This window comes from Anas platyrhynchos, chromosome 5 (assembly GCF_047663525.1).
Source record: "Anas platyrhynchos isolate ZD024472 breed Pekin duck chromosome 5, IASCAAS_PekinDuck_T2T, whole genome shotgun sequence".
NCBI lineage: Eukaryota > Metazoa > Chordata > Aves > Anseriformes > Anatidae > Anas > Anas platyrhynchos.
In genome coordinates, this window is record NC_092591.1 from 2,987,834 (window position 1) to 3,014,041 (window position 26,208).

A 26,208-nucleotide genomic window follows, 5' to 3' on the forward strand; every position below is an offset into this window, starting at 1 on the left:
CCAGCACAGCAACAGATGAACATAAAATGTTTCAGAGTAAGGACGTGCTTGTAAATCTACCAGCTGGAAAAGAGTGAATACATGAAACTACTTGAAAAGATTCAACTTAACTAGATTCTAAGGTACCAATGCTAGCAATATGACGATTTAAATGTAAAAGAACTAAAAAGGTAAACCAAAAAATCTGTTTTAATGATGTCCTGCTGTTTAACTTTATTTATTTTTTCTCCATAAGAAGAGTCCCACTGGTGGGCATGAGTTGGCACTCTTTAGCATCTTAAGGATCTCTACCTGCCTACATGCACGCAGAGAATTGTTCAAAAGACAGATTCTCACCTTTTTTTTTAACATATTAAAGAACTAATATATTTCAACAGTTTATTTTTTCCATTTGTCAAGTCAGCTGTGTAGAATTAAATGCAAGTGCAAGAGTTTAAAAGTGTTTTGATAAGAAGCGACCTTAAAACTAGCTGAATGCAAAAAGAGCCGAGCTCCTCAAAGCAGGTTGTGGACTTAAAGTTCAAGCAGCAAGGAAATGTTCCTGGTGTTGGTGAACTGTACTGACCCGTTATCCAGCCCCACTTCTTTCTCTATTTTAGGGCTAAGATTCCGCATACCTTAACACACAACGGAAAACAAAATCTTTCCTCTTTTTCTGTTCCCAGTTTCTCAAGAAGTGTTCATTTCAAAAAAAAAAAAAAAAAAGCCAAACAAAACAAATTTTCAGAAATGGGAAATAAAACGTTATCTCTGCCCCGGCAGCATCGGTTACTGTGATGAAAGAGCAGTTCAGAAGTTCAGCTAACTCCGATTCCAGGTATTTAACTAAAAAGCTTCTGGAGCTTTTAACGGGACTTTCAAATTTTCATCACAGAAGCATGCTGCTTGACAGGATTGTATCTAAACGGGCTGACGTGCAGATTTTTCAAACCTACACAGAATTATCTTGCAATAATTGAATACTGTAATAAGTTTGTAAGCTCAGAAATTAACAGGCTGGGGCTTTATGCACACTGGGAGCTCCGTGCAAGTTTTCAGCGAGCCTGCAAATAACGGGAGCGCTCTCATCTCATTACCAAAGTGAAAGTGCAAGATGTAAACAAAACAATAACTCGTGCATTTGCTAAAATAGCCCGGTTTAAAAAATCCCCAGCGCCGATATCAGGGCATTCCATCTTTTAAACAGGATTTTCAAACTGGCTTTCTCCCCGAAACTGGAACAATGACACGATTTTGTTTTGACTCACTGATACTGCCCGTCCATAGGCGAAATGCACGTTACGGTACGATTGCTTCACGCCAAAGGGTGGGTACTGCAGACAAGGAAACTTTCCCAGGAGGAAAAAGATTATCTATAAGCAATTACCAATTTTTACAAGCAGTCACTGGTATCAAAAATTTATTTTCCCTGCTTGGAAAGTAAGACCCTGCCCTATTTCTTTTGCTCCAAATGAAATATACAGAGAGAGGATCAGCCAGAGTGATGTTAATCCAGTGACTTTAACGTTTTTTGGTGTTGTATAGTAAAAATAAACTGTAAGGATGTGAAATCCTTTGGGCCAAGCTGATGGAGCCGGTGAGTGCCGGGGGCAGGCTTGGTGCTTCGTGTGGCAAAATCCCACCTCAGGACCCTTCAGGCAGGTGCCGAGCGGTTTTTTAGGCCAGCCAGCAGACTACTCGGCTGTATTTTAACACCCCTGACCCTTCAGCAAATCCTGCTCCTTATTTTTGAGGGGGGCAGGCACCTCCCCAAGCCTCACCCATCCCCTCAGCGATGGGCAGGGGCTGCTCAGCTCCACAAATCGCCTCACGAAGGGGAAAACCCCCCCGGGGGGAAGCTTCCCACAGCGGGTACCCCCCTCAGGGGGCATTTTTTCCTCACAAAACCGGGGGCTGCCCCCAGGAGCCTCCCCCTCAGCCCTCCTCAGGGGGACACCGGCACCGAGCAGCTGAGGGCCGGGGGGGGGGGCTCGGGGCAGGTGTCGCCGGTGGCGGATCGGGACTGACCTTGCGCAGGGCGGGCACGAAGAGCCCCCGCCATTTCGGGCCGTTCTCCTCGCTGAAGAAGTCGTAGGGCTGCGGCGGCGGCTGCATGGCGCCCGCCGGCGGCTCCTCCGCATCGGGCCCGCCCGTCCCCACCGAGGAGGAGGAGGAGGAAGAAGAAGAAAAGAAGAAGAAAGGCGCCGCTCCTCAGCTCCGGGCCGCCGGCGGCTGGCCGCTCACCCCCCCGCCCCGGCGGCCATCACATCCGGCACGGGAGGGGCCGGGCCCGAAGCCGCTCGCCGGGCGCTGACGGGGCGGCGGCTGAGGCGCCCTGAGCCCCGCTCGCTGCGGGCCCGCTGCTGCCGCCGCCCTCCCTGCGCATGCGCCGCCGCCGCCATTTTGTGCCCCCCCCCCCCCTCCTTCCCCGTCAGTAGCGGGCAGCCCCCAGGGGGCGGCCGGGCTGAGGGGGGAGAAGGGCGCCGCCATCCCGAAATCGCCTCAGGGATCAGGCGGCGCGGCTCTGGGGTTTTCTTCGTCCTCCAGGATGTCCCCTCCGCTGTCTGAAGGCAGCGTAGTTGGAGTTTTATGTGCGCCTCACGCCTTATGCACCCCTCATGGCTTATGTACACTCGCACCTTACATATCCTCCCCCCCCCCTCCCCTTTTAGGGCTTATCTACAAAGTTATTCCAAAAGGGATTCATTAAATCAGAATTAAATCAGAATAAAATTTGCCTTTCTGCCTTGTTAGGGTAGATTTCCCGGAGGACTTAGGTGCCTGATGAGGTACTGACAGCTCCCTTTGCTCTGTGGGCTCCCAGCCTTCCCACTGCATCAGGACGGACAGGGAAATATTCAACAAAATGGTTATTTCTGTGGGAAAATGCTGGTTCGGCAACTCTAATATGAGCAAAAAGCAATTACAAACGTGGCTTTGGGGTAATCGCAGTGAGCCCCTCAGGCTGGCAGCAGGCACCCCAGCACCGCGCCTCCCTGCTCTGTGTCACCATCTCTGAGCCCCCAAGACCCCATTTTTTAGGATGGGATGGTCCTGTTCTGGAAAGACAAAGTGCCAAAAAGGAGCTCCTTTTCCCCAAAGCAGCCACTTAGTAAGCCATGACACGGGCACTGGAGCACTTCTTTACTACACCTTAAAAAAAAAAAAAAAAACACTCGTCATACCACACTCTTCCAATATTTAGGACTGACCCTATGGAGGAACAATTTTAGGGGGAAAAATGGAGGTTTATCACAAGCTATCTTAATGCATTTATTTGGAATTTCAAGAATTACCATTCCACATGTCATTACAGGTCCAGGTCAGGCTTAGGACCAGTTCTGCCCACCGCACACATACCTACATGAGAAAAAGCTGTGAAGTGGTACAAGCACAGATAAGATAAAGGTACTTTAGGAAGACAGGTTCTGCACCCTACCCTCTAAATAAATAAAGTAATTCCTATTATGTGGTGATATAGCCATCTAAATCTGATGAGAGCTAGCAAACAGAGAAACTTTTCTGTAAGTCAGGAGAAATACACAGACCTTACAGCAATTTTAAAAATATGCTATTTTAATCACAATAGTGAAAGGCAAGGTGATTAAGCCATCCCAGTGAGTTGGACCCTTTTAAAAAAAAATACATTCATACATTTTCACACTTCATGGGCAACACAAAATGTATGTATTAAACCCAATTATCATAAATCACTGAAGTTATTCCTTTAAAAAAGGTTTATAGCTTTATCTCTAAAAATATAAATATTTTGCAGAATGCTACAGAATTTGAAAGCTTCAGTTAAGCTCTACCCCAAAATAATCATCTCCTGAGATAAAATGCACAGCAGGCTGTGCAGTTAAATGTGCTGACTTAAGATTCACCACAGTATATGACTGCTTTACATTTTAATGTTCTTTATTCTGTCAATACATGTTAGGGCCACACCTCGTGTGGGAGGAAGTTGCTTTTGCAATCTTTTTGTAGTATTTACTGTTGATAGGCAACACTTCTGGAGGGGAGTGAAGATACAATTGTTTCATTGTGAAGATATAACTTGTATTAATAACACTGTATTTTAGCATTTGGAACATCTGAATCTCTGTCTGGTGTTATTGAGGCTAAAAATAAAGACCAAAGCTTTTCTTTGAAGGACTAATTATTTGCATTTCCAGGTTGCCCTTATATGGGAGTCACTTTTCCAGTAAAGTAGATGTCACCAGAGGAAAAAAAGAACACAACAAAACCCAAACAGATAGGTTAATCCCTGGCTCTCAAAAGCAGCTCAGCTCTGTACAGTAAAAACATCAGCTAGCACACCTGACCTTCTATGATAACACAATCCCTCACGCATGTCAGAGAGCTACAGAAAGCAAATGAAAAAAAAAAAAAAGCATGGCAAATCGCCTGGTAGCAAACTACCCACAATTATCTGTATTACCCAACATCCTGTGAACATCTGCTTTAAAAGTACTCTGAAGTACTTTGTCCCTCGGGCCACATAATTCTTTTTTGTAGCAATTATGCAGAACACACCAAGATACTGTTAGCTTAGAACTTGTTTAACATCTCTTTATATTTCTCCAGTCTCCACACAGATTCTCTTCTAGGTGCACTTTTGATAAAGCTTCAAGTACCAGTAAGAGCTCACAAGAGTAACCAGTGCTTTCTGAGCTCCCCCCTTGCCAGGCATGAGGGAAATGGGAAGCTTTCCTGACTCACTGTTCTTTGGGCTTCAAGGGAAGCAGTATGCAACATGAGTCAATTAAGACAGGTTTCTGTAGCTTCCCTCCCTTCACATTTGCTTTTACAAAGACCATTTCCACTGGATTGCTCAATATGCTGTACAAAGATAAGATCCTTTTGCCCTACCAGTATTCAAAGGGTAAAAGCAAACAAAAAAAAAATACCAACCCAAACCGCCGAAGTAGTTCCTGATCTGTGATGACTTCCCAGGTTTAAGGTACATGAAAAATGACTGTTTATATACACATTTTAATTTCTGCTCTATAGGAAAAAAAAGAGATCAGATAGACTGTGTATCTGAATTGCATATCTAAATTACCAAATCCAAGACAATCTCGTTAGGCTTATTTTTCTCTGAAATACTTTATGTAAAAGGCTCTGAATATTGTTTTCAGTCTCTGATAAAGCTTTTAATTCCATATCTACAGAGTCCTTAAGCAGGGCTTATCCTTCTATCTCCATTATTTTAATACAAGTTAGGGGACCAATTTAAAGAGGCAGAGAGAAAGCACAAAGAGAACCACCCCATGCCTGGGTGTTTTTTTTTTCCCCTACCCCCCCAGAGGTGGGCAACCCAACCATGGAGACTCTTCCTGCTCCACCTACTGCTCCCTGCAGTCCTGGGAGAACCTCGTCCGGAGCCTGGCACCAGCCCCTCCACAGGCTGCTCCTGTTGAGGTGGACAAGCCTTTACTGTGAACCTGTCAACGGTGCATTTGCTTGGCTCTTGCAGATGCCAGCACCATACCAGGTCTTGCCAGGAACCGTAAATCCTTCACTCAGGGAATTGACAAGCTGTGGGCTGGCAAACACTTCAAGTGCTGGTTTTGCACTGCACAGCTCTACCGGTTGATCTTGCAAGCAACACATTGCCTGTTTCATCTTTGTCATTAAAGGCTGCAGGGTTCATTCAATGCAGACAAGCTGCTACACATACGAGAAGGGGAAAACAGCACTGCACCTGTCAATATTCACAATTCAAATCTTCGCTTCACTTCATCTGCAATCATTTTTGCAATGGCAAGGGAGGAGGTAGCAGCAGGGGAAGGGGCATTTCGGACGTGAAGAATTCTGCTTCCAATATCTCCCGTGCCACCATCAAATACAAAGTCATCTACCAAATTTCCATCGCTGTCCAACGCTTGAGCTCTCACTCCAGAGGGACCCCTGCAAATCAGAGGAGCTCACTGTTAGAAAGAGAATGTTGTAACAATCCAGTCAGCTTAATTGAAATATGGTAATAGTAGTAATTTCTTTAAGAAAATGTAAAGGACCCAGGAATTAGTAATATTTCCAATACGTTTCAAAACCAAACCATAGAAACCATATAATTTTGAACTGAATCCCTTTCTGCTATATTAGAGAACCATCCAACAGAAACAAAGGAAAAGACAAGACATTAGTCTATTCTAGATCAAAAAGGATTCTTATCTGAAGTTAGACGGATTTTAAAGTTACAGACTTTACCCAAGCTTTGACACACTCTCTCAGAATGTCAACACAATGTTTAGCAAATACCAACAATGATTATATAAACAGCACCTGCATTTTTTCCAATGTTTACTTCTGTCCAGCAAGGCAAAAGTATTGACAAGCTGTCTTGGGGCTTTTGGTGCTTGCACACATTGCCTCATTTCTAGCACCAGGCTTTTCCCATGAAAAGTAACGTGTGACATCATGAAAACATTTTATGGCTGTGAAGTTTGCACAATACACAACCATGCGTTTCCACACAACAGCCAAGATGACTATTTCACGGCCAACATCTTTATCACATGTGAAAACCAAGGAGCACCCAATAATTTATCAGATTAAAAAGTAACAATGACTTCCCAGTGGTATTTCTATGGTATCCAGTGCCTCGCAATCTTTAAGGAATTTACTACCAGAGCATTCTTTCCAATGTAAATTTGAAAGTGCTGTAATTCCCATTTTACAGGAACACAAAGGGGAAAAAAAAAAACCAAAAAACAAACAGAACACCTCAGGTGCATAGACAAATTTCCTGCTGTAAAAGGAGGAAGGGTTCTCAGACACACTTAACACTGATAAGTACATCTATACTACGTCATTCCATACTACCACATTATAAATTACATCTTTATGATTATTCATATTATTATGCTAAATTTCTTCAGGTAAACATATTCTCAATGTTTGTCCAAAGCCACAAGGCAGAGCAGGGAGCTGAATCTGATCATCCAAATCTTAAGGCAGCATCAACTCCCAAACACTGTGCCCATGTGAAGACGACACGGCAGGGTAGCAGTGGCTCACAAGTTAACTGTGCTCGTTCAAAATCCTTGCAGGGCACAACTACCTGCAGTCCTGAACCTGACGCAGCACCTGCCTGTCTGTCAGTAAGCAGGCTTTCTTCACAAGCATACGTGCTAAGGTTTTCCCAACGCTGATTTTAGAAAAGATGATTAGGATTACTGTAAAGGGCACTAGCACTCATGTACAGAATTAAGAACCACAAAGGACATGCAAATGTTTGTGACACCTTTGTCTTACTCCAGAGGTGAAAGCACTGCAGTAAACATGGCACCATATTCTCCTTAAAGGTAATTCGTTGGCAGATAGGGAGAAATCTGAAATAATAGCTCATTGTAGACTAATTCTGTAGAGTTTTCCATCTCAGAGTCTCTGTGACCCTCTGGTGGCAAAACCTAAGATACTACACTTTATTGATCATGAGTCAGTCTAGGAAATTTGCTTCCGTTCAACAGCCACTAGGGCTTGCTTGTCCAGTCCTGCCATTCTCTAACACCTTACTGGGTGTTTCCACCTCAGCGGGTTACTAGAGAAAAAAACAAAATGCATTGTTCATTTGGAATTAGAGAACCAAGATTCAAGAGTATCATTTTACTAGAAAATAACCCCCGAAGTGGAGATTTCTGCTGTTCTGTAACAAACACAAGAAGGACATTCATACGGGGTCAGATCACAGGCTCACCTACCCCAGCAGCTTGCCTCCTGCCAGCCACATGCCAATACCTGCACAGAACAAGCCCAGAAGACTTCTTCCAACTGCTCTCAAGTCACCAACAGTTTGCAGCACAGGGACTTCACCTCTCCAGTCCTGAACAGCAAGTTTCTCCTTTTTCACCTCTCCCACAAGCCCCAGATTTGCAAGTCCACCCTCCACAAACAAAGTTCTGGAGATCATTCCAGTCTCCTGTTCTGTCTAGTTTTAAGTCTCTGAAGTAACAGGATAAGTGTTACAACATTTAAGAAGTTATGCTTTATAAGCTACTTGTTCTTCCTATAAGGAAATGCTTCCTGATAGGTTATAAATTCCTCCTTCTCCATTTCCCATCATTCCTGAAGGTTATGAGCTCTTACATTTTCAGAAGGCAGAAAAATCAACTTTTTTCCAGCCTTATGAAGATTCCCAAGGAAAAAACAAACAATTAAATCAGGCTGGGGAGTCAAAGGCTAGTCAGGCTTTTGGGGGAGCACAGGGCAGCCTAACGAACTTGAGAAGCAGAGTGGGAGATGTCTCAGAGTCATTACAGTAAAACAAGGGCAGGTAGCCAGGCAGAGGATTTTCTGTATCTTTCCTCATTGTGAAGTCACTCTCCTCCCCAAACACGCAAACAAGCCCTCTCTTTTCAAAAGGAAACCTTTTGTTTTGAAAAAGCAAGCCTTGTCAAACATGAATTTCATGCCAACAGTATACTGCCTGAACTAAGCAACTCCTTTTTTTTTCCCCCTCTTATTTTGCATTTTCTCCCTGCAAATATTTAGACAATTAAACCCACCTCCACGTACTTTAACTGCCTCAGCTTTCTTCACAAATCTCTTCAGTTCCCTGTCATTTCAATACTCCTTTGAATTAGTCTCTCTCCACACCTTAAGAAGCTGAATACAATTTATTGACATGATCAAACCAAGGCATTATTCACTCCTATCTGATGACACAGTGCTCTCAAGCACACAGAAAAACATCACTGTCCTCCTCCATGTAAAAAACAGAGGTGCAAGCACTTCTTGCAATTTCTGCCAGCTCTAGCTCTTTTCTAGCACTACAGCTTTCCACTTTTCATTAAATATCTATGCCTTAAGCCATATATTCCCTTCCTGAGGGAAATCAGCAGTCTTCTCTTCTCCTAAATACAGGAAATTTAGCCAGGGGTACTTATTATGCTACATCCCTCCCTCTAGTAGCATGAGTAACAACTCTCAGGCTTCCCCATTCACTAGCCATTCACTAATGAATTTCATTAATTTTGCTTCACAAAGAAAGCAAACATCATGTTCAAGCTACTTGATGTGTCATTTGGAAGATATTTCTCTTTTTTGGCATGTCACATCTGTGAATTTCAGCCTATGGAGAGTAAAAGTAACAAAGCTATTCATCAAACCTGCCTATACTTAAGTTTACACGATATAAAACACCTTCCTGGAGAAAGCATCCAAATGCTTTCATGCTTTGGTAGTGCATTTTGGTGGAAGAAAGGAGTAAGCTATGCTACATTTGCTACAATCAAAAATAAGAGATTAAACAAGCCGTTGGGTGTTGCTAACAAGAAAAGTTTTCTTTACCTGAGTACATCATTGACGGTGACCTCTGGTATGAACTTCTGAAGTTCCTTCACCTGTGCACTAAGGAAACACGCTCTGTATATTTCATTCAGTCCATATGACAGGTTTCTCAGTACAAGCTTCCATAACCCACTGTAGAAAAAAAATAAAAAAATAACTGCAGTAAGAACAAATCTTCCATGATATATGCAGCCATGTCAAAATAATGTTGTCTTCAGAAGGTAGCAAAGGCAATTGCAGAGCAAAATTTCCAATTCCCTACGTCAATAATCCAATCATTGCTTTCTTCTTGGGAAATACATGCTGGTTCTTCCCTGTTCCATCAAACCTTGAAAACAGAGCTGTATCGTTCACTTCCATTCTTTCTGTGGAACATAACTCTGAACTCCAGTCCTTCCTATGTCCAGGATTTTTGACTGATCCAATCAAATCGAGGCAAGAAGCTGAAAACCCACATGCATGAGGCTTTTTTCTAGTTGTTCTGAAGGGATCATCTACTCCTAAAAACCTCAGCTTTCTGGTAGTGAATCTTGTTATGTCTTTGCAAGCCTTGCTTGCTTGGTTTTCCAGTATAAAAAAATCTATAGATAACAATCAAGATGTTTTCAACACTTTCCTTTAATAAACTGCATTAAGCTGAGCTCCTTGCCAGGAAGCTATTTTGCAGTTCCCTGACCTGTTCTGCAGCCTCTCTTTGGACCCTACCCAATATTTTCACATCCTTTTTTCCAGCCTAATTTCTAAAATTGAGCACTCGGTACCTGTCAGCCCCTCATAGAGAAGCAAGATTTCTCTTAACTTCTATGGATACTCTGTTCATTTATGCTTGCATTTTTAGCAACGATTCCTAGCTGCTCTAACATGCTTTGTAAGACAGCTTCCCAATCTTTGTGGCTCTCAACACATCTCCTTGCACTCAGATGTTTTTAAATTCTAAATTCACATCAGTGACCCAATACAGTTTAACATGACAATACGGACTAGTGTGTATTCTCTCGTCCAAGCAACTTCTGCAGATATTTTAATTCCGCTGTCTACATTGGTTAAAATATTGTACTCCATTGAACCAGGACCAGTCCCCAATCAGCCCCATTAGAGGCAACGCAGCTCACCAGTACCTCCTGATGAGCAGACACATCCTCAGACCAGAGAAATGCCTTGGTAGTTCACAAAAACTTAAATACTAGATTACATGAAGTTAAATCTCTTTGGGAAGTCCACCCCTATCAGCACAGCTGCCTTTTAACGCATCAAAAACTTGGCAGGGTTTTTGACAAAAACAAGTTTCCATTGGATCACAGGCTGACATTTAAATTACTGTATTGAGCAAGCAAAAAGACAAGATACTATTACCTGTACAGCACAGCATCAAAGAAGTCTGTAGTACTGAAGTCAAACAATTTGTAGCCCTCTCGCTTAAATGCTAAGACTGCATTAGGACCAAGCCAAACGCTGCCATCCATTCTTGGTGTGAAATGAAATCCCAGGAACGGGAACCGAGGATTAGGAACCTAAAGCAGGATACAAGTTATTACAGCTAACCTCAGCGGCTACAAACCAGATCAATGAAATAGCTATCCAACCACCCAGGCCAACAAACTACTCTGAGAAACATGGGAAATATTTGTGAGAAGGAAAGCACGGTACTTACAGGTTATTGTGTGAGCATTAATAAAACAAACCCAAACACAATAAAGGAGTTGTCCTCCCAATAAATGGAAATAATTCATTTTAAATAAATAAAAAAAATGAAAAAGTAATTCAGTTTGCCATTTTATTTCCATTCACCACAAGAACATTCAAGACAAATAACCATACAGTTGGCTCCTGAGCTGGTTTCTGTGTTTGTTAATTGTACAGTTACAGCACGTAACTAATTGAAAATGCTGAAGAACAGAGCAGGGCCAAGCAAGACTGCATCCCAGATAAAGCAAAACAATCAACGAATGAAGAAGTATACGTGATTTCTCAGGCTATAAATAAATCAGCCCACAACAAAACCAAGAACACAAAAATGCTATTCACCAATAGTAATTACACTACAATAAAGTAGGTTATAAAATATAAGGAAAACCTCACCTTTCCTGTATAACTCAAATGGTTAGCAAGCCTGATTAACAGGAATAATAAGTATCTGCAGTTTCTTTTATTGTTTGTGAATGGAACACAGTGTAACTGTGTGTGAAGGCTGACAGAAACAAGCTTCTATACACAGAAAAAAAATATAAAACAAGCACACCTCTCCATGTGCTGGGGTTTCAAGATCTTTAGCTGTAGGGGCCTACAGAGTGACTATCTTACAGGCTGAAAATAAACAATCCATTGGTATATCAAAACATAGGTTATGTTATCAAAAATGTATCAAAAATAGGTTATGACTATGACATTACTTCAACTTAAGTTGATTTCCTGTATTCAGAGCACTGCTTTTCCTGTTAGAAATAGGCTTCAGAATTTTTCTAAGCTTAGTGCAACCACTCCACAAACTAAATCCATTTCTGGTAACATATAACTAAGTGAATAAAGCAGTTTTCTAGTCTTATTGCCACGTTTGGCCATAACAAATTTTCAAAGGGTACAAACTATTCTCCCATAGCCATGGCACAAGGCTGGAAGCTATTTCCAGCCAGTTCCTCCCTCCATCCCAATGCAGGATCCTGGAGATCCATGGGGTGACCTGTGCCAGCTTTTAGCAGGCAAACCTAAACTCATATTAAAAAGGCACTATCTAAATATACTGCCTGAATTGATTAAATGCTACCCTAGGAATCCTTTCTTCCTCACTGATAATTTCACTTTCTCTTTGGAATTGTCCCTCTTCATCACACCAGTTTTCTTACTAGATTGTAGAAAGCTTGTCCTTTTCCTACCACTTCTATTTTTTTGTCATACAAAGCAAATTAATTCAAAGATGAAACTAATAGACAATATATCTCAGTCTGAGCCTTCAGCATTAGCAGACTAAATTAAACCCTGCATCTAATTAACTGATAATTTACTGTTGTCCCTCATTGACTTCTGAATCCTGCCAACGGGTTTATTTTATAATACATGGAAAAAATCCAGGCTTTTGTGGGTATATGGCTATCATGTTAAATCTTTGAGTCTTTCCCTAAAATAATAATACCAACACATTCCTTTAGAAATGAACAAATAGAAAACCTCACTGGCAATAATTTTCCCTGATGGTTCTTTTACCTGTTCCTTAAAAAACAAGCTGTCCTGTCAGAAAGCAACTGAACCCACGCTGAGATATTGTGCTTCACTATCTTCAGTCTAACAGAAACAACAGTGTGATATTGCCCTTATTTCTGTAGTTTTAGCAATTCCTAGGACACACTGTGAAATATGCACAACAGAGTACCTACCGGGTAAATGTTTCCTTTAACCATATAGCACTTCTCTGGTTTTAGCACCAAATAATCTCCACGGAAGGGTACAATACGAGGCTCAGGGCTGCAGCCGCTGATTTCAGACAGACGGTCTGAGTAGAGTCCTGCACAGGTCACAATGTGCCGACAGTAGATTTCCTCACCCTGGATGGGGGAAAAAAGGCAAAACCAAAACCAAACAATTAAAAATTGAACATATCTACTAAAAGATCACCTCAAATTCTTGGAAAAAAATGAGTAAAAACCAGAAATAAAGACAACCACATTTTCAAAACATTTAATTGTTTCATTTCAGTTCTTATTTCAGATAATATTCTCCTTTATTCCCTGGAAGAGAACTATCATAAAAGGGCAATTAATTGGATAGGTAAGGCTGGAAGAATCTTTAAAGAATAGAAGGGGGGAAGAAAAAAAAAAGAAATCAAGAAGTGTCATCAACTCTCAAACCACCTTCAAGTTCCTTACACGGGCTTATTGCACAGGGCTAAGGCCCACCATGAGAGTTAAACACTGCTCCTCCAGCTCACCAACTACCTCCCTTTGGCACTCCCTCATTGCTGTCTGCATCCTACAAAGCACTGATGCCACACTAGTGCAGCTCCCTGGCCACATTTTCCTTGCCAGAGGGCACATTATAGGTGAGGTACCTAAACAACCACAAGATACTTGGTTAAATGAGGCCATTAACAGATTTCACCCCCACACTGGGAGTGGTCATGCTGAACAGTAGCTTATCCAGACACCTAAATTCATAGCACAGGAGAGCTGTTAAATAGCTCAACACCTTGTTATCTAAATAAATTTAAAAAATCATAATCCATGTTTTCAAATACTATGTAGTTGTTTTTTTTTTTTTAATCTTTTATTTCCCCATTTAAAAACATTTGTATAAGGTAGTCAATTTTTGATGAGGGAATCTAACAGATTTTGAATACTTTTTAATGAAAGCAGGGAAATGGATCAAAAAAAGCAGCAGCACTAACTTGAAACGCTATTTGGGATGTGGTAGGGAAGGTGTTCTTTGTTCATGTCATTTTTTTTTTTTGTCTTTCTTTTCCCCTTCTCTCTCTCCCCCCAAGAAAAGAGCGCAGATATTTTCTCCTGAAGGTGAAAAGGTTACAAGTACATTTGCTGTGCAGCATTAACAAACCTGCTTTAACAACCCCAGTACATGTACCTGTTTCACTACATTACCTCGTGGCTTTCTGATAATAAAACGATTACAAATGCCTCCTTATCATTTTTATAGATGTCGAAGATCAAGAACAAACATGAAAATTCGTTTCTCTCTAAATCAATAAGTAATAAAAGGAGTCCATGGAAACAACAAGCAAAAGAACGTGCAAATAAGGAAGATAAGGAGCACATACCATCAAAGATGTCAAGCAGCAGAAAGTTATACTTTCATTATTATTCTCAGCACACAGTAAAATCTGAACATACTTGTATGCTTTGTTAACAATTGACTGAAGTTCTATAACAGCAGTCCTAGATGACAGCGAACATGTTATAGAAAAGCTTTAAAGCTTTCTAGAGGCTGACTAATGCACTAGGACTTGACACCAATTCTTAAGAAAAGGAAGAATAGCTTCCTATTAAGCAACGAAATCTTGAGTTTAGTTCTTACCTTGGAGTTCCTAACAATGACTGGGTATTTCAGTCCTGTAAGAGAATTAGACAAGAGAAGAATTAAGAATTAAGGAACTAAGAGGACACATAACAGAAAACTGACAGAATTAGCTAGTTGACGCAACAAAGGGTTCAGGGTAACTGACATTGGACACGACTGTATTTATAAATTAATAGTTAGCATAGATTCTGGAAGGATAAAAAAAATGATGTTTTCCACCACAGATCTAACCCACCTTCTAGGATAAAGAGCAGTGTCACAAGCACACACATGCAATATCCTATTAAAATTAAATTTAGCTGGACAGAACATTCTACCTCATCTATATAAATGTCATTTTCATCCACCAGTGTTTTGACTGAAGGGTGAACTGCCTGGGAAAAATAGTGAGTTTGCTGAATACTCTAACATAATTTTGGTTTTTGTCTAAAAACATCCTTTTCAGGCAGAAAACCGAAATCACATCTCTGAGCCTAATGCAAACATGTTTTGAACAAAATCTTTTGCAGGACTATAGTAAATGAAGGGCTAAAATCGCCTTACCATCTGTGCTTTCTGAAGAGCTTTCTTTAGCCATCTCCATGCCTGTAACTTCAAAATCAGTCAAGATTGTTCCACCTGCTTCTTGGAAGTCTTCAGCATAGGACTCGGCCACTTGTTTGTAATTCACAATACCAGTATATGGAGAATCAAGGGCCATCAGACCCTGAAACAATATTAAGATATGAAAGAACAGTGAAGGCTGGATGTGAATTTTGGTCCTTGATACAGAACATATTTCCCCTGGAGTAATGTGCGCTGCCACCAAGAAGGGATTACTGGTGTCTCCCCATCCTGGGCTGCTTGTTCCCAGTCTCTCCATGTGCCAGCTCCAGTGGCAATGTTTGTGTTTTCTGACAACTAATATGGTGAAAACTGCTTACAGGGATTTCACTGAACGTGAAAATACAGCCAAAACAACTAGTTGATACAGAATGCTTAATGTTAAAACACGTTACCTAATCCTGACTTCAACTAATCTACATTTATTTTTCACCACGTACTATGCAGTTCCACCTACAAACAGTCACTTGGGAGTTTACCTGATGCGTGGCTACTACCAATGCCTCCTGCAAGGCTAAAAGATATGATCTAGCCTGGTCTCAACACCCACTTCATCATACATCAGAGAGAAAAGTCCCTTCTGAGCTAGACAACAGCCTATGCGTGTCCTAGCAGAAAGCAGAAAAAAGGTTCAAGTTTAGTGCAGAGCGAGATTTTTAAATTTTTCTTAGAGACATTTCACTACTTTTTTCTACCAAAGTGTCTCAGTTTCTCACTTAATTTTTATCCTGCTGGATGACAGAACGTTTTCCTGTTCCAGCTATACCATTGGGATAGTAGGATTGCTTTATCTTGCAGAGATGCTTCAAGCAGAAATACACTGAAGACTGTCAGCCACTTAGATACTACAATAAGGGCCATTCACAAGCCTGAGACAAACAGAATGGTTTATAAAATTGTCTTCTGCACAAAAGATTTCTCTCCACTTCAATGGTCTTATAATACATTGCACTGTATGTGCAGTTACCTTTCCTTAGAAGAAAAGGATTCAGCACAGGAAACCAAAGCAAGTGTAGTAAGCCCTGCCTGAACCTAGTCATTTGCAGAAAGAAGTGCTCAGATGGATCTTGAACATGCAGAGAATGTTTTAAGGAGTGGATACAAAATGTTTACAAGACAGAAAAAAAAGATTCCCCTCCAGAAAATTTTTGTCTGAGCCTACAACTGCTCAGAAGCAATGAGTCATGCACTACACCGAGAGCAGGCTGCCAGATGAAACAGTATGGGGAATTTACATCCAGATTTTCCTTTCAATCAAAGGCAAACCAAACAATAACAACTTTGTATTCCACAAACCACCCACATTTCTCCTGCTGTCAAAATAAACAAGCTGAGAAGCGCTACATTACAGCCAAGTGGAGAGGAAGCAACTTGATCAAAATTGGCTTGAACCAAGCCTGTATTTGCAGATGGGAAGGAATTTTCATTGCTGCATTATCGAGTTTAACATAAGTTAAACAATTTTAGTGTGAAGGAGCAGAACTGTCTCAGCATAAACTCAGAAATAGCAGTTCTGACCTTGGGAAAGGAAAATCTGCCTATCGACCACAAAAACATACAAGCAAGCTCCTGCAAGTAGAAGGGAAAAAAATAAAAGTCACTGATTCCTATTGGTGGGAAAGCAGTTTGTTTGTTTTTTTTCCCTGAACACATAAATACATCAGAGAGAACACCTCCTTGTAAAGCTGAGAAAAGGATGAAGTTTGAACAGCTTGCAGGTTCCATCTGCTTGCCTACAGATTCAGTCCTGTTCAGGGATTACAGCCTCCTTTTCCACTTGGACTCAAGTGAATCTGGTTCCTTTTGTAGGCTGCAAGTGAAATGAGTTACCTGGTCTCCAATTCATGAATTCTGGTCCTTGTGACACAAACCAGCACGTCATTTGCAATTAGTACAGCAGCAGCAGCTCTTTATGTCTTCAGCACACAGAGAATTGGTGTACAGTGAACAGATGAACAAGAAATGAGAACACAAGCAGCAGCAAAGCAGGGTGAAAGTAAGCATGGACAAGAAAGTTTCTGCAGGATCACCTTATGTTGTGTTAGACCTGGTCTGATTTGTATGTAATGGCAAACACACATGAAGAATTGGCCTCAGAAATGAATGGATACATTATTTTTCTTGAAAACTGCATTTCTTCTGGATTTTTAGGCTCTTTTGAACTTGTCACCCATACAAGTTACCTCAAGGCAGAAACGTGTTCACGCTAAATTCAAAAATATCATCATCTGAAAAATTGAGATCTTACACAAAGGTTAAATATAAGAAAATTCCTTACCCTGCAGAAGGGTTCTTTCGCTTGTATTTCTTTTGATCCAATCAATTTCAGACCTCGGACATTGTTCTGCAGCCCTCTTTCATACAGAGCTTTGAGTCTTGGAATTTCATCTTGCTCAACGGCTACAATGAGCTTCAAAGAGATAACAAGGCACACCAGTGAGCAAAATACACAAAGCCAGTTCAGCCCTGGCACCCAGCCCAAACAAGCAAGCAACAGTGAATGTGTGAACAATGAATTACAATGCAAGGGGGAAAAAAAAACATGGTTTGTGCCACTACTGGCACAAAAGTCAAAAAACACAACTCGTTACTGAGAAAGCATCAATATACCAGGGAGAGTTAAAAACAAAGGTTAATATATAGCTTGAGTGACTATCCATGGAAAATATTTGCTAAAAGTACTACGGGACCACAAAGCTGAATGTGAAGGAAGAGAGCATGATTTCAAAGAGCCACTGGGATGCTTCCAAAAAATAAAATTGAACGTAACCCAACACATAAAAATCTCAAACTGTCTTGAATAAAGGACGTGTTCTGACTTGGCATCTCAACTAAACTGCACCAGCCTCACTCACTTCAGCACGTCGTTAGATCACAACTATCACAAGAGATTTATCCAGGCTATGAAATCTGTGCCAAGGACACCAGAAGCAAGTCTGTGCAGACCATGCTACTTCCAGACCCTGCTCAGGTCCTGCACCTTTGCACTACCACGGCACCAAGTTCTCCAAGCCTGGAGCTTCTCTATTTAAAACCAGCTGTGATTTTAAGTTCCAATATCACCTTCCCTGGAATAAACACTGCTGAGGAAGGTGATGCACAAATACACGAATTCGGTGCCAGCAAAGGACCAACAACGCTGTGGGGGCTGTGCTAGCCCTTCCCAGCACCACACCTCTCGATGCTCTGAGAGCAGGCTTCTAACTCCAGGTGTGTGGCTGCGCAAACCCACAGTGCCATCTTGTGACCAGTGCCACAGCTTAAGTAGCACAGCATGAACAGAACAGCCAAAAAAAAAAAACAGAACCAGAGCTGGTGTGGGGCCCGCCAACACTGCCATATCCAGGTATCTCAGCTCTGCACCCCAGGCCTGGGAGAGATCTGCACCCAGCTCCCAAATGGGGCTGAGGAAAAGCCACTGAGCTAGGAGACCTTGAGGTGGCCCTCATCATATCAGACAGGGTCTGCACAAGACTTCTAAGAGAAAGGCGTGTGTTGTCTGAGACATTTATGAGTGACCTGCAAAGGGGAAACCAGGAAGGAGAGAAAGTCAGGTGCTGGTTTAGAGTAACTCAAGGTGGTTCAGAGAAGAGGTGATTGTAAAAACTGCAGAGGGACATTCTGAGATGAATGAGAGGCCAACAAAAAGGCAGATGAAAATCAGTGCAGAGTAATGTGAAATGATGATCACATAAAAAAAAGACTTAGCCTCATATATAAGTGTTGGGCTCCAAGTTCAAAGTTATCAGGACCAAGGTCTGGGGGTTGTGACAAATGATCCTATGAAAACATCAGCTTCATGCCTGCTGACAGTCTAAATACCCTAAATGGAGTATTAAAAACAATCAGGAATGGAATACAAGATGATAATAGAGAACTTCACTATTTCACTGCAAAAATCCACTGCCCGACCACACCCTGAACACTGGTGCTTATCTTGTATCAAAGATGAATTGAACTAGAAATGGTTCAGATGACAGGGATGACAAAAGTCATGAGGCACCTTCTCTAAGAGGAACGACTGAGCAGGCTAAGACTCATCAGCTACGAGAGATGACTATTGGGGAGGAGGAAATATAAATTTAAACATGGCTTGTAGAGTAGGGGCACAGATCAACTGTTCACCACATCTCCCAGTAAAAGGGCTATGGGCCCTTAGATGAAGCCAGCAGAAGCCAGTTTCAAAACAAGAGGAGGTAGTTCTTCATGCAATGGGCTGTTGATCTCTGGAAATGCTTTTAATTGAAAAGCACTTGGACAAGAAACCCATTGAGTTAACACAGACAAAACAGATCAGGCTCGGAGAATAACCTGAGCTGAAAGTAGTTGGAAGCTGAGAGAATTAACAATTAACATGTTTGTTTGTCCTGCCTGCATTCTTCCCTTGGTCTCTGAAGATAACTCCAGAACCAGGTTGGATGAACCCCGATCTGAATCGGTACAGCCACTCTTCTGTCTCCAGCATCTCAGGTTGTATGAGTTGAATATAATATGGTATAAATGCACATACCTAGGTCCCACCTGGAGCCGTATTCAAGTCTGAGTCTTTTCAGAGCCTGCTATGCCAAGAAGCATAGCATATGCATACTGAAAGAGTTCGTGGCTCTGCGTGGGTGCCCTCCTTCCACTGTTACCTAGGCTATTTCAGCTCAGCCCCCAGATAAGGAGGATTATTCCTTAGGCTCAGATAAGGAACTAACTTGAGCAGCTAGAAATAAAACAAAAAGGACCTTTATCCTGAAGGACATAAGTTGCAGAAATGCAACATGGAAGAAAATACCATACTGGGGCACATGCTGTACACTGTAACATACATCACAGTTACAGTTTCAAAAGTAAAAACACACCCCAGTTCCTATACCTTGCCACACTGCTTATATGGAATTCCCTTCTGGTCACAGTACTCATAGCAGAGAGCTGCACCCTGCACACACAGCTTAGCTTTCAGAGATCCAGGCGTGTAGTAAATCCCACTGTGAATTACACCACTGTTATGTCCACTCTGATGATGAGCTAAATAGAAAGAAAAACACACTGTTAAAATACACGTTCCCAAGAGCAGTTAATTATTTCAGCTGTCAGAAAAGTGAGCAATTTGAGTTTCTGCCCTAAATCAATGTTACAAGAGATGCACAACTAAGATAATCACACAGCACACAGGATTCCTCCCCTGGTGCCAAAAAGCTAGAAAAAAAAACATTGACACAGCAACAGTTAGTTAATAACAAGCCAACAAACCATCAAATTGAAATGTGCTGAATCAACGTGTGGGGGGAGTTTTTCCTCCAGGAGCTACAACTGCATGCAAATCCATTCAACCTTTCTACATGTTAGTATAGAAAGCGTAAAATTAGTTTTAAGAAATTCCACTTTTAAAGCAAAATGCATCCTTAAAGGCCTCACATAAAGTAATGTCAGTGTAATCCTTAGTTTCTTTGGACATGCTGGCCGGACTGGTGCACTTTTCAAACACTTGTGAACTGGATCAGCTTGCTGTTTAATTACTGCAGTTTAATTAGTTACAAAATAACTGAGTAAAATGGAGGTGAAAAATATCAAGAGCATTTTTATTGAAATAATTTCATTTTACTGTAACACGTTTTATTGAAGTGATTTAAGTTGAAGTAAGAGGTTCTCCCTCCTAAAATATCAACTCCCAAGGGTTGCTTTCAAACAGCAAAGCAACAGGGCTCAGTCTTTGTTATTTCAAAGCCAGGAGAGATGCCTAGGTGCAGAGTGCCTCAAGATTTCCCATAAAACATACGAAATAACCATTCTGATGTAAGCAGGCAACATTGGGAGCTGTGCCACTTTGCTCTGGCTAATGCTGGGCCAGTAACTAGCAGTATCTGCCCAGTTATCATTACTTTACCTTCGACCTCCCACCCAACTGGGAGCACCCTGTGCAGCATCTACAGGAATATCAAGAAACAAGGGGCAAACGATTGTGGTTTACAGCACTAGCAATTAATAGACAAGCGTAGAGAGTGCCACGACCAGCAACACCCAAACGTTTTTAAATTGCTCCCGCTCCGTACGGCACTAAACCAGCCTCATCCTCATCTCTCTGCAACAGCAGGAAAAGGTGAAAGCAGCAGAGCAATACCTGCACTGCTCATTCTTTCAGTTATCTGCTCTCCTTGTCCTTTTGCCCCAAGACCCAGCTGTGGTGCAGAGCCCGGTACCCCCACTGTTTGTGACCTGTTCCGTGCTGCCTCACCGCTACCTTTCAGATGTGTCTGTGGAAGCTGGCAGCACAGACCACAGTCTCCTGACCGGCCTGGCAGTGCCAGCAGTGAAGGGGACTGATGGCAGCAATGAGGGACACCTGATGGACGTGTCCTCAGGAGAAGGAAGAAATCCCATCAGGGCACCGGTGTCTGGGAGCAAAGACGCTCGAACCAAGGGGGAAACCATCACTTGCTTCAACAACAAGGGCAGCCGCTCTCCCACTGCTGCTCACCCACCCCAAAAAGCATCTCCTTTCAAAGACACGCTTCCAAACTAGGGATGTTTTGGTGGAGGTATTTCGGCTGCGATTTCTGACAGCCCAGCAGCGGGACACCCACCGTACCTAGCTCCTTCTCCTTCTCCAGCACGGCAAAGGCGAGCTCGGGGTGCCTCAGGACCAGCTCCCGGGCGGAGGCGAGCCCCACGATGCCCGCACCGACCACGGCCACGTCGAAAGTGCTACAAAACACACGGAGAGGCGGCGGTGAGGGCTCGCCCGGCGGCTACCACCAGCCCTCGGCGGGGACGCGTCCCTCAGGGCGGACGAGGCGCCCGTCGCGGGCGCCCCCTTCACGTCCTCGGGGTGTGTGTGAGGGAACGGCCGGGGGTCCCCATGACCGAGGGGAGGCAGCGGGGCTCCCTCGTGGCCTCATGGTTCCCTCATAGCCTCCTCTTTCCCTCCCCGCTCCCTCACCTGCGCTGGCGGCGCTGGGTCCGCCACAGCGCCCCGGGCCCGCCGCTGCCCGCCCGTGGCCGCAGCAGCGCCGCCGCCGCCATTTTAGGGGCGGTGAGGGACACCACAGCGCGCCGCGCTCCTCCTTTTTCTCCTCCTTCTTCTCCTCCTCCTCCGCTCCGGGAGGCGAGGAGGTGGCGGTGAGGCGCGGCCGGGGCAGGGAAGGGCAGGGCCGGTCGGCTTTAGGGGCAGCGCGGTGTGAGGGGAGGCTGCGAGGCGGGGCTGAGGGGGGCTTCCCCTGGAGACGCCGCCTCACGGAGCCGGGTGGGCTTGGCGGTGCTGCGAGTGACGGCTCCTTTCTCCTTTCCCCTTTTTATTTTCAAGGACGCGATGCTGGTGGGCAGAGCCGTGCCGCCAGCACGCAGCCTGGGCAAGGTGCTGGATGCGGGTGCGAGCCGACATTTCTGGGGGTGGCTGAACGCCGTGTTCAACAAGTAAGGCACGGGCGGGGTCGCTCGGTGAGCACGGGGGGTCTGACACATCCACCACACGCTGTGTGAAGAGGGGCAGACCAAGACCCAGCATAGGAGAGAATATTTTCTGTCAGTAGTGGTTGTATGGTGACGCTTGGCAGGGTTGTGCCTTCATATTCCAGCTATGGAGCAGTGGGTGCCAGAGGAAGGGTGTGCTTTGCCCCCTCCTTGAGGTAGCTGAGGCAAGCTGGCAAGGGGGATTTTCTCCCCATTCCCCAGTCTTCCTTTGGCCCCCAACTGCACTGACACCTAAGCCAGAATTACTCTTGTGTCCCGTTTACTCATTCAGAAAAGCATCTGCCCAACATTTAATAGTGTTCCGCTGCACAAGGGTTTCATGTTTACTTTCAGGAAGATAAAGTCCTTCAGAAAGATAAAGTCTATCTTTCTCTTTCAGAAAGATAAAGTCTTTCTCAGTGTATCTCTTTCTCTCTTCATAACTTTTACCAGTAGCTAACAGCCTTATGTATTCCAGCCCTACGGAAATGCCTTGCATGGTGCAGCTGATGGCTGTAATGGGATGGGAAGTTCAGCCAGACCAGGGTCCTCTTCTAGGTTTATGCATCTGTCTTCAGCATTCCTCACCAGACTATGAAAGATAGCCTTTTCTTGACTAGATTTGGAGATTTTAACTATTTGCTGTAATTCTTGAGGAAAAGCCTTCAGGAATGACATATATATGGCAGGTGATATGTGTAGGGATAGGACACAAGGTAATAGTTTTAAGCTAAAATAGGTTTAGATTAAATGTAAGGAAGAAAATCCAGGCCAGGCTGGATGGGGCTGAGGGCCACCTGGGCTGGTGGGAGGGGTCCCTGCCCACGGCAGGGGCTGGAATTTGATGGGCTGTGAGGTCCCTTCCAGCCTAAACCATTCTATGTTCGTATATAATCAAGGTATCTTTGCAAGACAAATTTGCTGTTGTTGTGAAATCTTATTCTGGAAAGAGAAAAGTGTTTTGTTTTGTGTGTGTGGTTTTTTGTTTTTCTTTTTTTTTTTTTTTTTTTAAATCTCTTCTTACAGACATGGAAGTAAACAATTAGAATGGTTAACATGTGCCAAGTCAAACTGTGTCTGTATTCTTTTGTTACCAAAAGTAACTGCTGTTTAAAAGTAACTGCTATTTAAGTTAAATCAAAAACAAACAAAACATACAAACAAAAACACAACAAAAATGATGACAACAAAACAAATACCAGGCTGATTAAGAACCAACATGATCCAAATAAAACACTTCCAGGAAATCATTCTTAGCCTTCTGATATCTTATTGTGCCCATAACTGTATATTTCTTATGCAGTATTACTACAAAGATAATAAATCTGCTACCTTATAATAAACGTATAATAAAAAATAATAATAAAAAATGCTCTTTCTGTCTTGGCAGAGTGGACTATGAACGCATCCAAGCAGTTGGACCAGACAGAGCAGCTTCAGAGTGGCTGCTGCGGTGCGGTGCCCTGGTGCGCTATCAAGGCTCTGAGAAATGGCAGCAGGACTACAACGGTCTCCCCACTGGGCCCTTAGGGAAATACAAGATAGAAGCAATTAATGCCACTGAGTCTTGCATCATGTACAGAGGATTTGACTATTTGGGTAATGTAGACCTAGCAGTGCAAACAATATACTGAATGGTCTTAGTTCTTTTCAGTTGTATCAAAATATGAATAACTGGGTCCTTTCCTCATTCTGTAGTAAGATTTAGAGAAATCTTTTGTTTTCATTCCCTTAAATTGGCCCTACAAAGATTTAGCAGTTCCTAAGATTTTGCTGCACCTTTGCTATGAAGCAAGAAGAAATTGGCAACTTCCTCACCCTTACCTGAAGTGACAGTAGCACTAAGGTGGTGCAAAAAAGATTTTGTTTCATTGAGTTTATAGTTAACTAGTTAGTAGCAAAGGGCACTATTTAAAATACTCTTTCTTTTAAATCAAGTGATGTTTCTGGTGTCATAGTACTACTTGTCCTGCAGGCATTTACGATGATCTTAGAAAAAGCAAACACTCGGTTTCTTATATATATAATAATAAAAATATTTAAAAGTGTTTTAAGTTTCCTTTAAGTAACAAAAAAGAGAATTGTGAGCAGTTTTTTTTTTTTTCTCCTTAATTTGAATTACATGCATTATTACATTCCTAACTCAGTCATTCTTTATCATCCAGACTTGCAGAAGTTTTTTGTTACTTGCCCATGTCAGAGCTGTTAGAATATTACTGAAAGGGTGCAAACTTTAGGGTTTCTGTAATTTCAAGTCCCATAAGGGGATTTTGGAGATTCATTGTCATTATGTGTCCATTCCCTGCACACAGGAACATGTTGCTGTGTGTGGAAGTAGTTACTAAATTTGCAAGTGAGAGTTTAACAGCCAGTACAAGTTTTTGCTGGTACTCTGAAACAAACATTTTGTGTCTTTCTTTTTTTTTTTGACTTTCCAGATGGTCTTGAACATGTTTCAGAAATCAAGCTGCAGAAGTGTATTTACATACAAGACGAGTGTCTGAAGAGGCTCAGTGAGACTAAGAATCTACAGAAGAGTCTCCTGCAGCTGAAGATAATTTCCTGTGGGAATGTCACAGATAAAGGCATCATTGCACTTCACAAGCTGACGTACGTGAACTGCTGAGCTCTTCTCTATCACCCCACAGCTTTGGGATTATGTTGACTGGAAGGGCTAAAGTCTGACTGTTTCAGATGTTTGTGGGGTTGTGGGATGGCTGGGTTTGAGGAACTGACCTGACTGACAACCTGGGAGCTGACAACCTACCAGCTGTGTACTGTGCTCTGTAGCTCTGAAGCATTTCGTATGTGCTTTGTTGAGCTGTGGATTTGAAGTAACTCGGAACTGTTCCAGTGTTACAGAGAGTTACAGACATCTACAGATGGGTGGTGGGATGAACTGGATTTCAGCCTACAGGAAGTTATTATTAAGGACTTTGAAATATTACTCCAATTACTATATAGATTATAATAATTTATTAAATTGGCAATTGTATTATTAAATACTATTTAATTTAAAGGAAGCTTGATGATGGGGGGGCCTGAGACCTCTCTTTAAGCTGTGTAGACAGACTAAATTTATGATGAACTAAAAACTTACAGCTCCCGCTTCAGAAAAAAATCTTCCATTAGGACCAGTAATCTTTATAATAGTTGTAATAGCTACAGCGAATAATCCTTTGTCTAATTCTAAATCAGTGGTTAACTAGTAGTTGCTAACTTTTCTTTGTATGTATTTGTAGGAACCTTGAATATTTGTATCTGAGTGACCTTCCTGGAATAAAACAGAAAGAAACTACTGCTCATGTCCTTCAGCAGGCACTGCCAAACTTAGAGCTGGAGCTGGATTTAGAATAAATGCAATTTCAAGTAAATGACAGGTATTTGATTTCACAGTATTTATCATATGTTGCATAAATTAAGTTGTAGATGTTACCATATTTCCAGGTATGGAAATAAGCCCACATCTCTCAATCCAGCCTTAAAAGCTGCATGCAGTCTGTTGACAAAATATGTAATTAAATTTCACTAAGCTTAAACTGTGTGGTGAACCAACAACTGTGAAGGCAGGATTCGGTATAATTTTATTTTCTGATTTTATAGGAAGCTGTTAATTCATCAATTAGAAGTTATAAAGTATTTAATTGCACAAAAAATCATGTGCAAAATGTCAGTGAAAAGAATGTCAGTGTTGCGAAACAGCAGTGCTGTACAGTTCCATTATGTGGTGCTGAGGCTGTGTAAATCAGAGCTGTTTACCCTCTGAGCATCTCACCCAGTCACCTGGTGGTGGTTTTATAAAAGCCTATGGGCCTTTTTCCTGTTCTTCACACTTTAATTGGTGTAGCCTTTGTTTCCAATGGATTAAACTACAGA

The 26,208-nt window shown here is 42.4% G+C and overlaps 3 protein-coding genes across 5 annotated transcripts in view; 1 reads left to right on the forward strand and 2 right to left on the reverse strand.

The window, feature by feature from the left end:
• Window positions 1–2,379, reverse strand: part of SOS2 (SOS Ras/Rho guanine nucleotide exchange factor 2) — a 52,351-nt gene extending 49,972 nt beyond the window's left edge. Inside the window, exon 1 of the mRNA XM_027459535.3 lies at window positions 2,008–2,379. Coding sequence (XP_027315336.3) covers window positions 2,008–2,094 — 87 coding nt within the window. The 5' untranslated portion in view covers window positions 2,095–2,379. The remainder of the gene's footprint in view (window positions 1–2,007) is intronic.
• Window positions 2,380–3,238: 859 nt separating this feature from the next.
• Window positions 3,239–21,959, reverse strand: L2HGDH (L-2-hydroxyglutarate dehydrogenase). Of its 3 annotated transcripts, XM_027457905.3 has the most exons (10): window positions 21,824–21,959; window positions 21,473–21,588; window positions 19,760–19,911; window positions 17,177–17,308; window positions 14,839–15,001; window positions 14,293–14,327; window positions 12,642–12,809; window positions 10,627–10,784; window positions 9,274–9,405; window positions 3,239–5,892 (listed from the first exon to the last, which is right to left on the reverse strand). In XM_027457905.3, the coding sequence occupies exons 1-10, from the start codon at window positions 21,904–21,906 to the stop codon at window positions 5,697–5,699; spliced, it is 1,335 nt and encodes a 444-aa protein (XP_027313706.3). In that variant the 5' UTR covers window positions 21,907–21,959; the 3' UTR covers window positions 3,239–5,696. The 3 variants fall into 3 exon arrangements, with proteins under 3 accessions (XP_027313706.3, XP_071894163.1, XP_071894162.1); XM_072038062.1 differs by lacking the exon at window positions 21,824–21,959 and having other exon boundaries at window positions 21,468–21,578; XM_072038061.1 differs by lacking the exons at window positions 19,760–19,911; window positions 21,824–21,959 and having other exon boundaries at window positions 21,473–21,574.
• On the forward strand, window positions 21,868–25,871 carry DMAC2L (distal membrane arm assembly component 2 like). Its single transcript, XM_027459553.3, has 5 exons — window positions 21,868–22,002; window positions 22,187–22,296; window positions 23,723–23,931; window positions 24,771–24,942; window positions 25,575–25,871. Exons 2-5 carry the CDS (start codon window positions 22,193–22,195, stop codon window positions 25,687–25,689), a joined length of 600 nt encoding a protein of 199 aa, XP_027315354.1. The 5' UTR covers window positions 21,868–22,002; window positions 22,187–22,192; the 3' UTR covers window positions 25,690–25,871.
• Window positions 25,872–26,208: the final 337 nt, after the last annotated feature.

Coding starts and splice junctions, on each gene's coding strand:
- L2HGDH (XM_027457905.3), bottom strand. CDS start 21,906: ATGGCGGCGGCGGCGCTGCTGCGGCCACGGGCGGGCAGCGGCGGGCCC. Junction 15,002..17,176: donor CGAAAGAACCCTTCTGCAGG/GTAAGGAATTTT, acceptor ATATTGTTTCAG/GGTCTGATGGCCCTTGATTC. Junction 9,406..10,626: donor TTTGATGCTGTGCTGTACAG/GTAATAGTATCT, acceptor TTTTTTCTACAG/TGGGTTATGGAAGCTTGTAC.
- DMAC2L (XM_027459553.3), top strand. CDS start 22,193: ATGCTGGTGGGCAGAGCCGTGCCGCCAGCACGCAGCCTGGGCAAGGTG. Junction 22,297..23,722: donor CTGAACGCCGTGTTCAACAA/GTAAGGCACGGG, acceptor CTGTCTTGGCAG/AGTGGACTATGAACGCATCC. Junction 24,943..25,574: donor ATTGCACTTCACAAGCTGAC/GTACGTGAACTG, acceptor ATGTATTTGTAG/GAACCTTGAATATTTGTATC.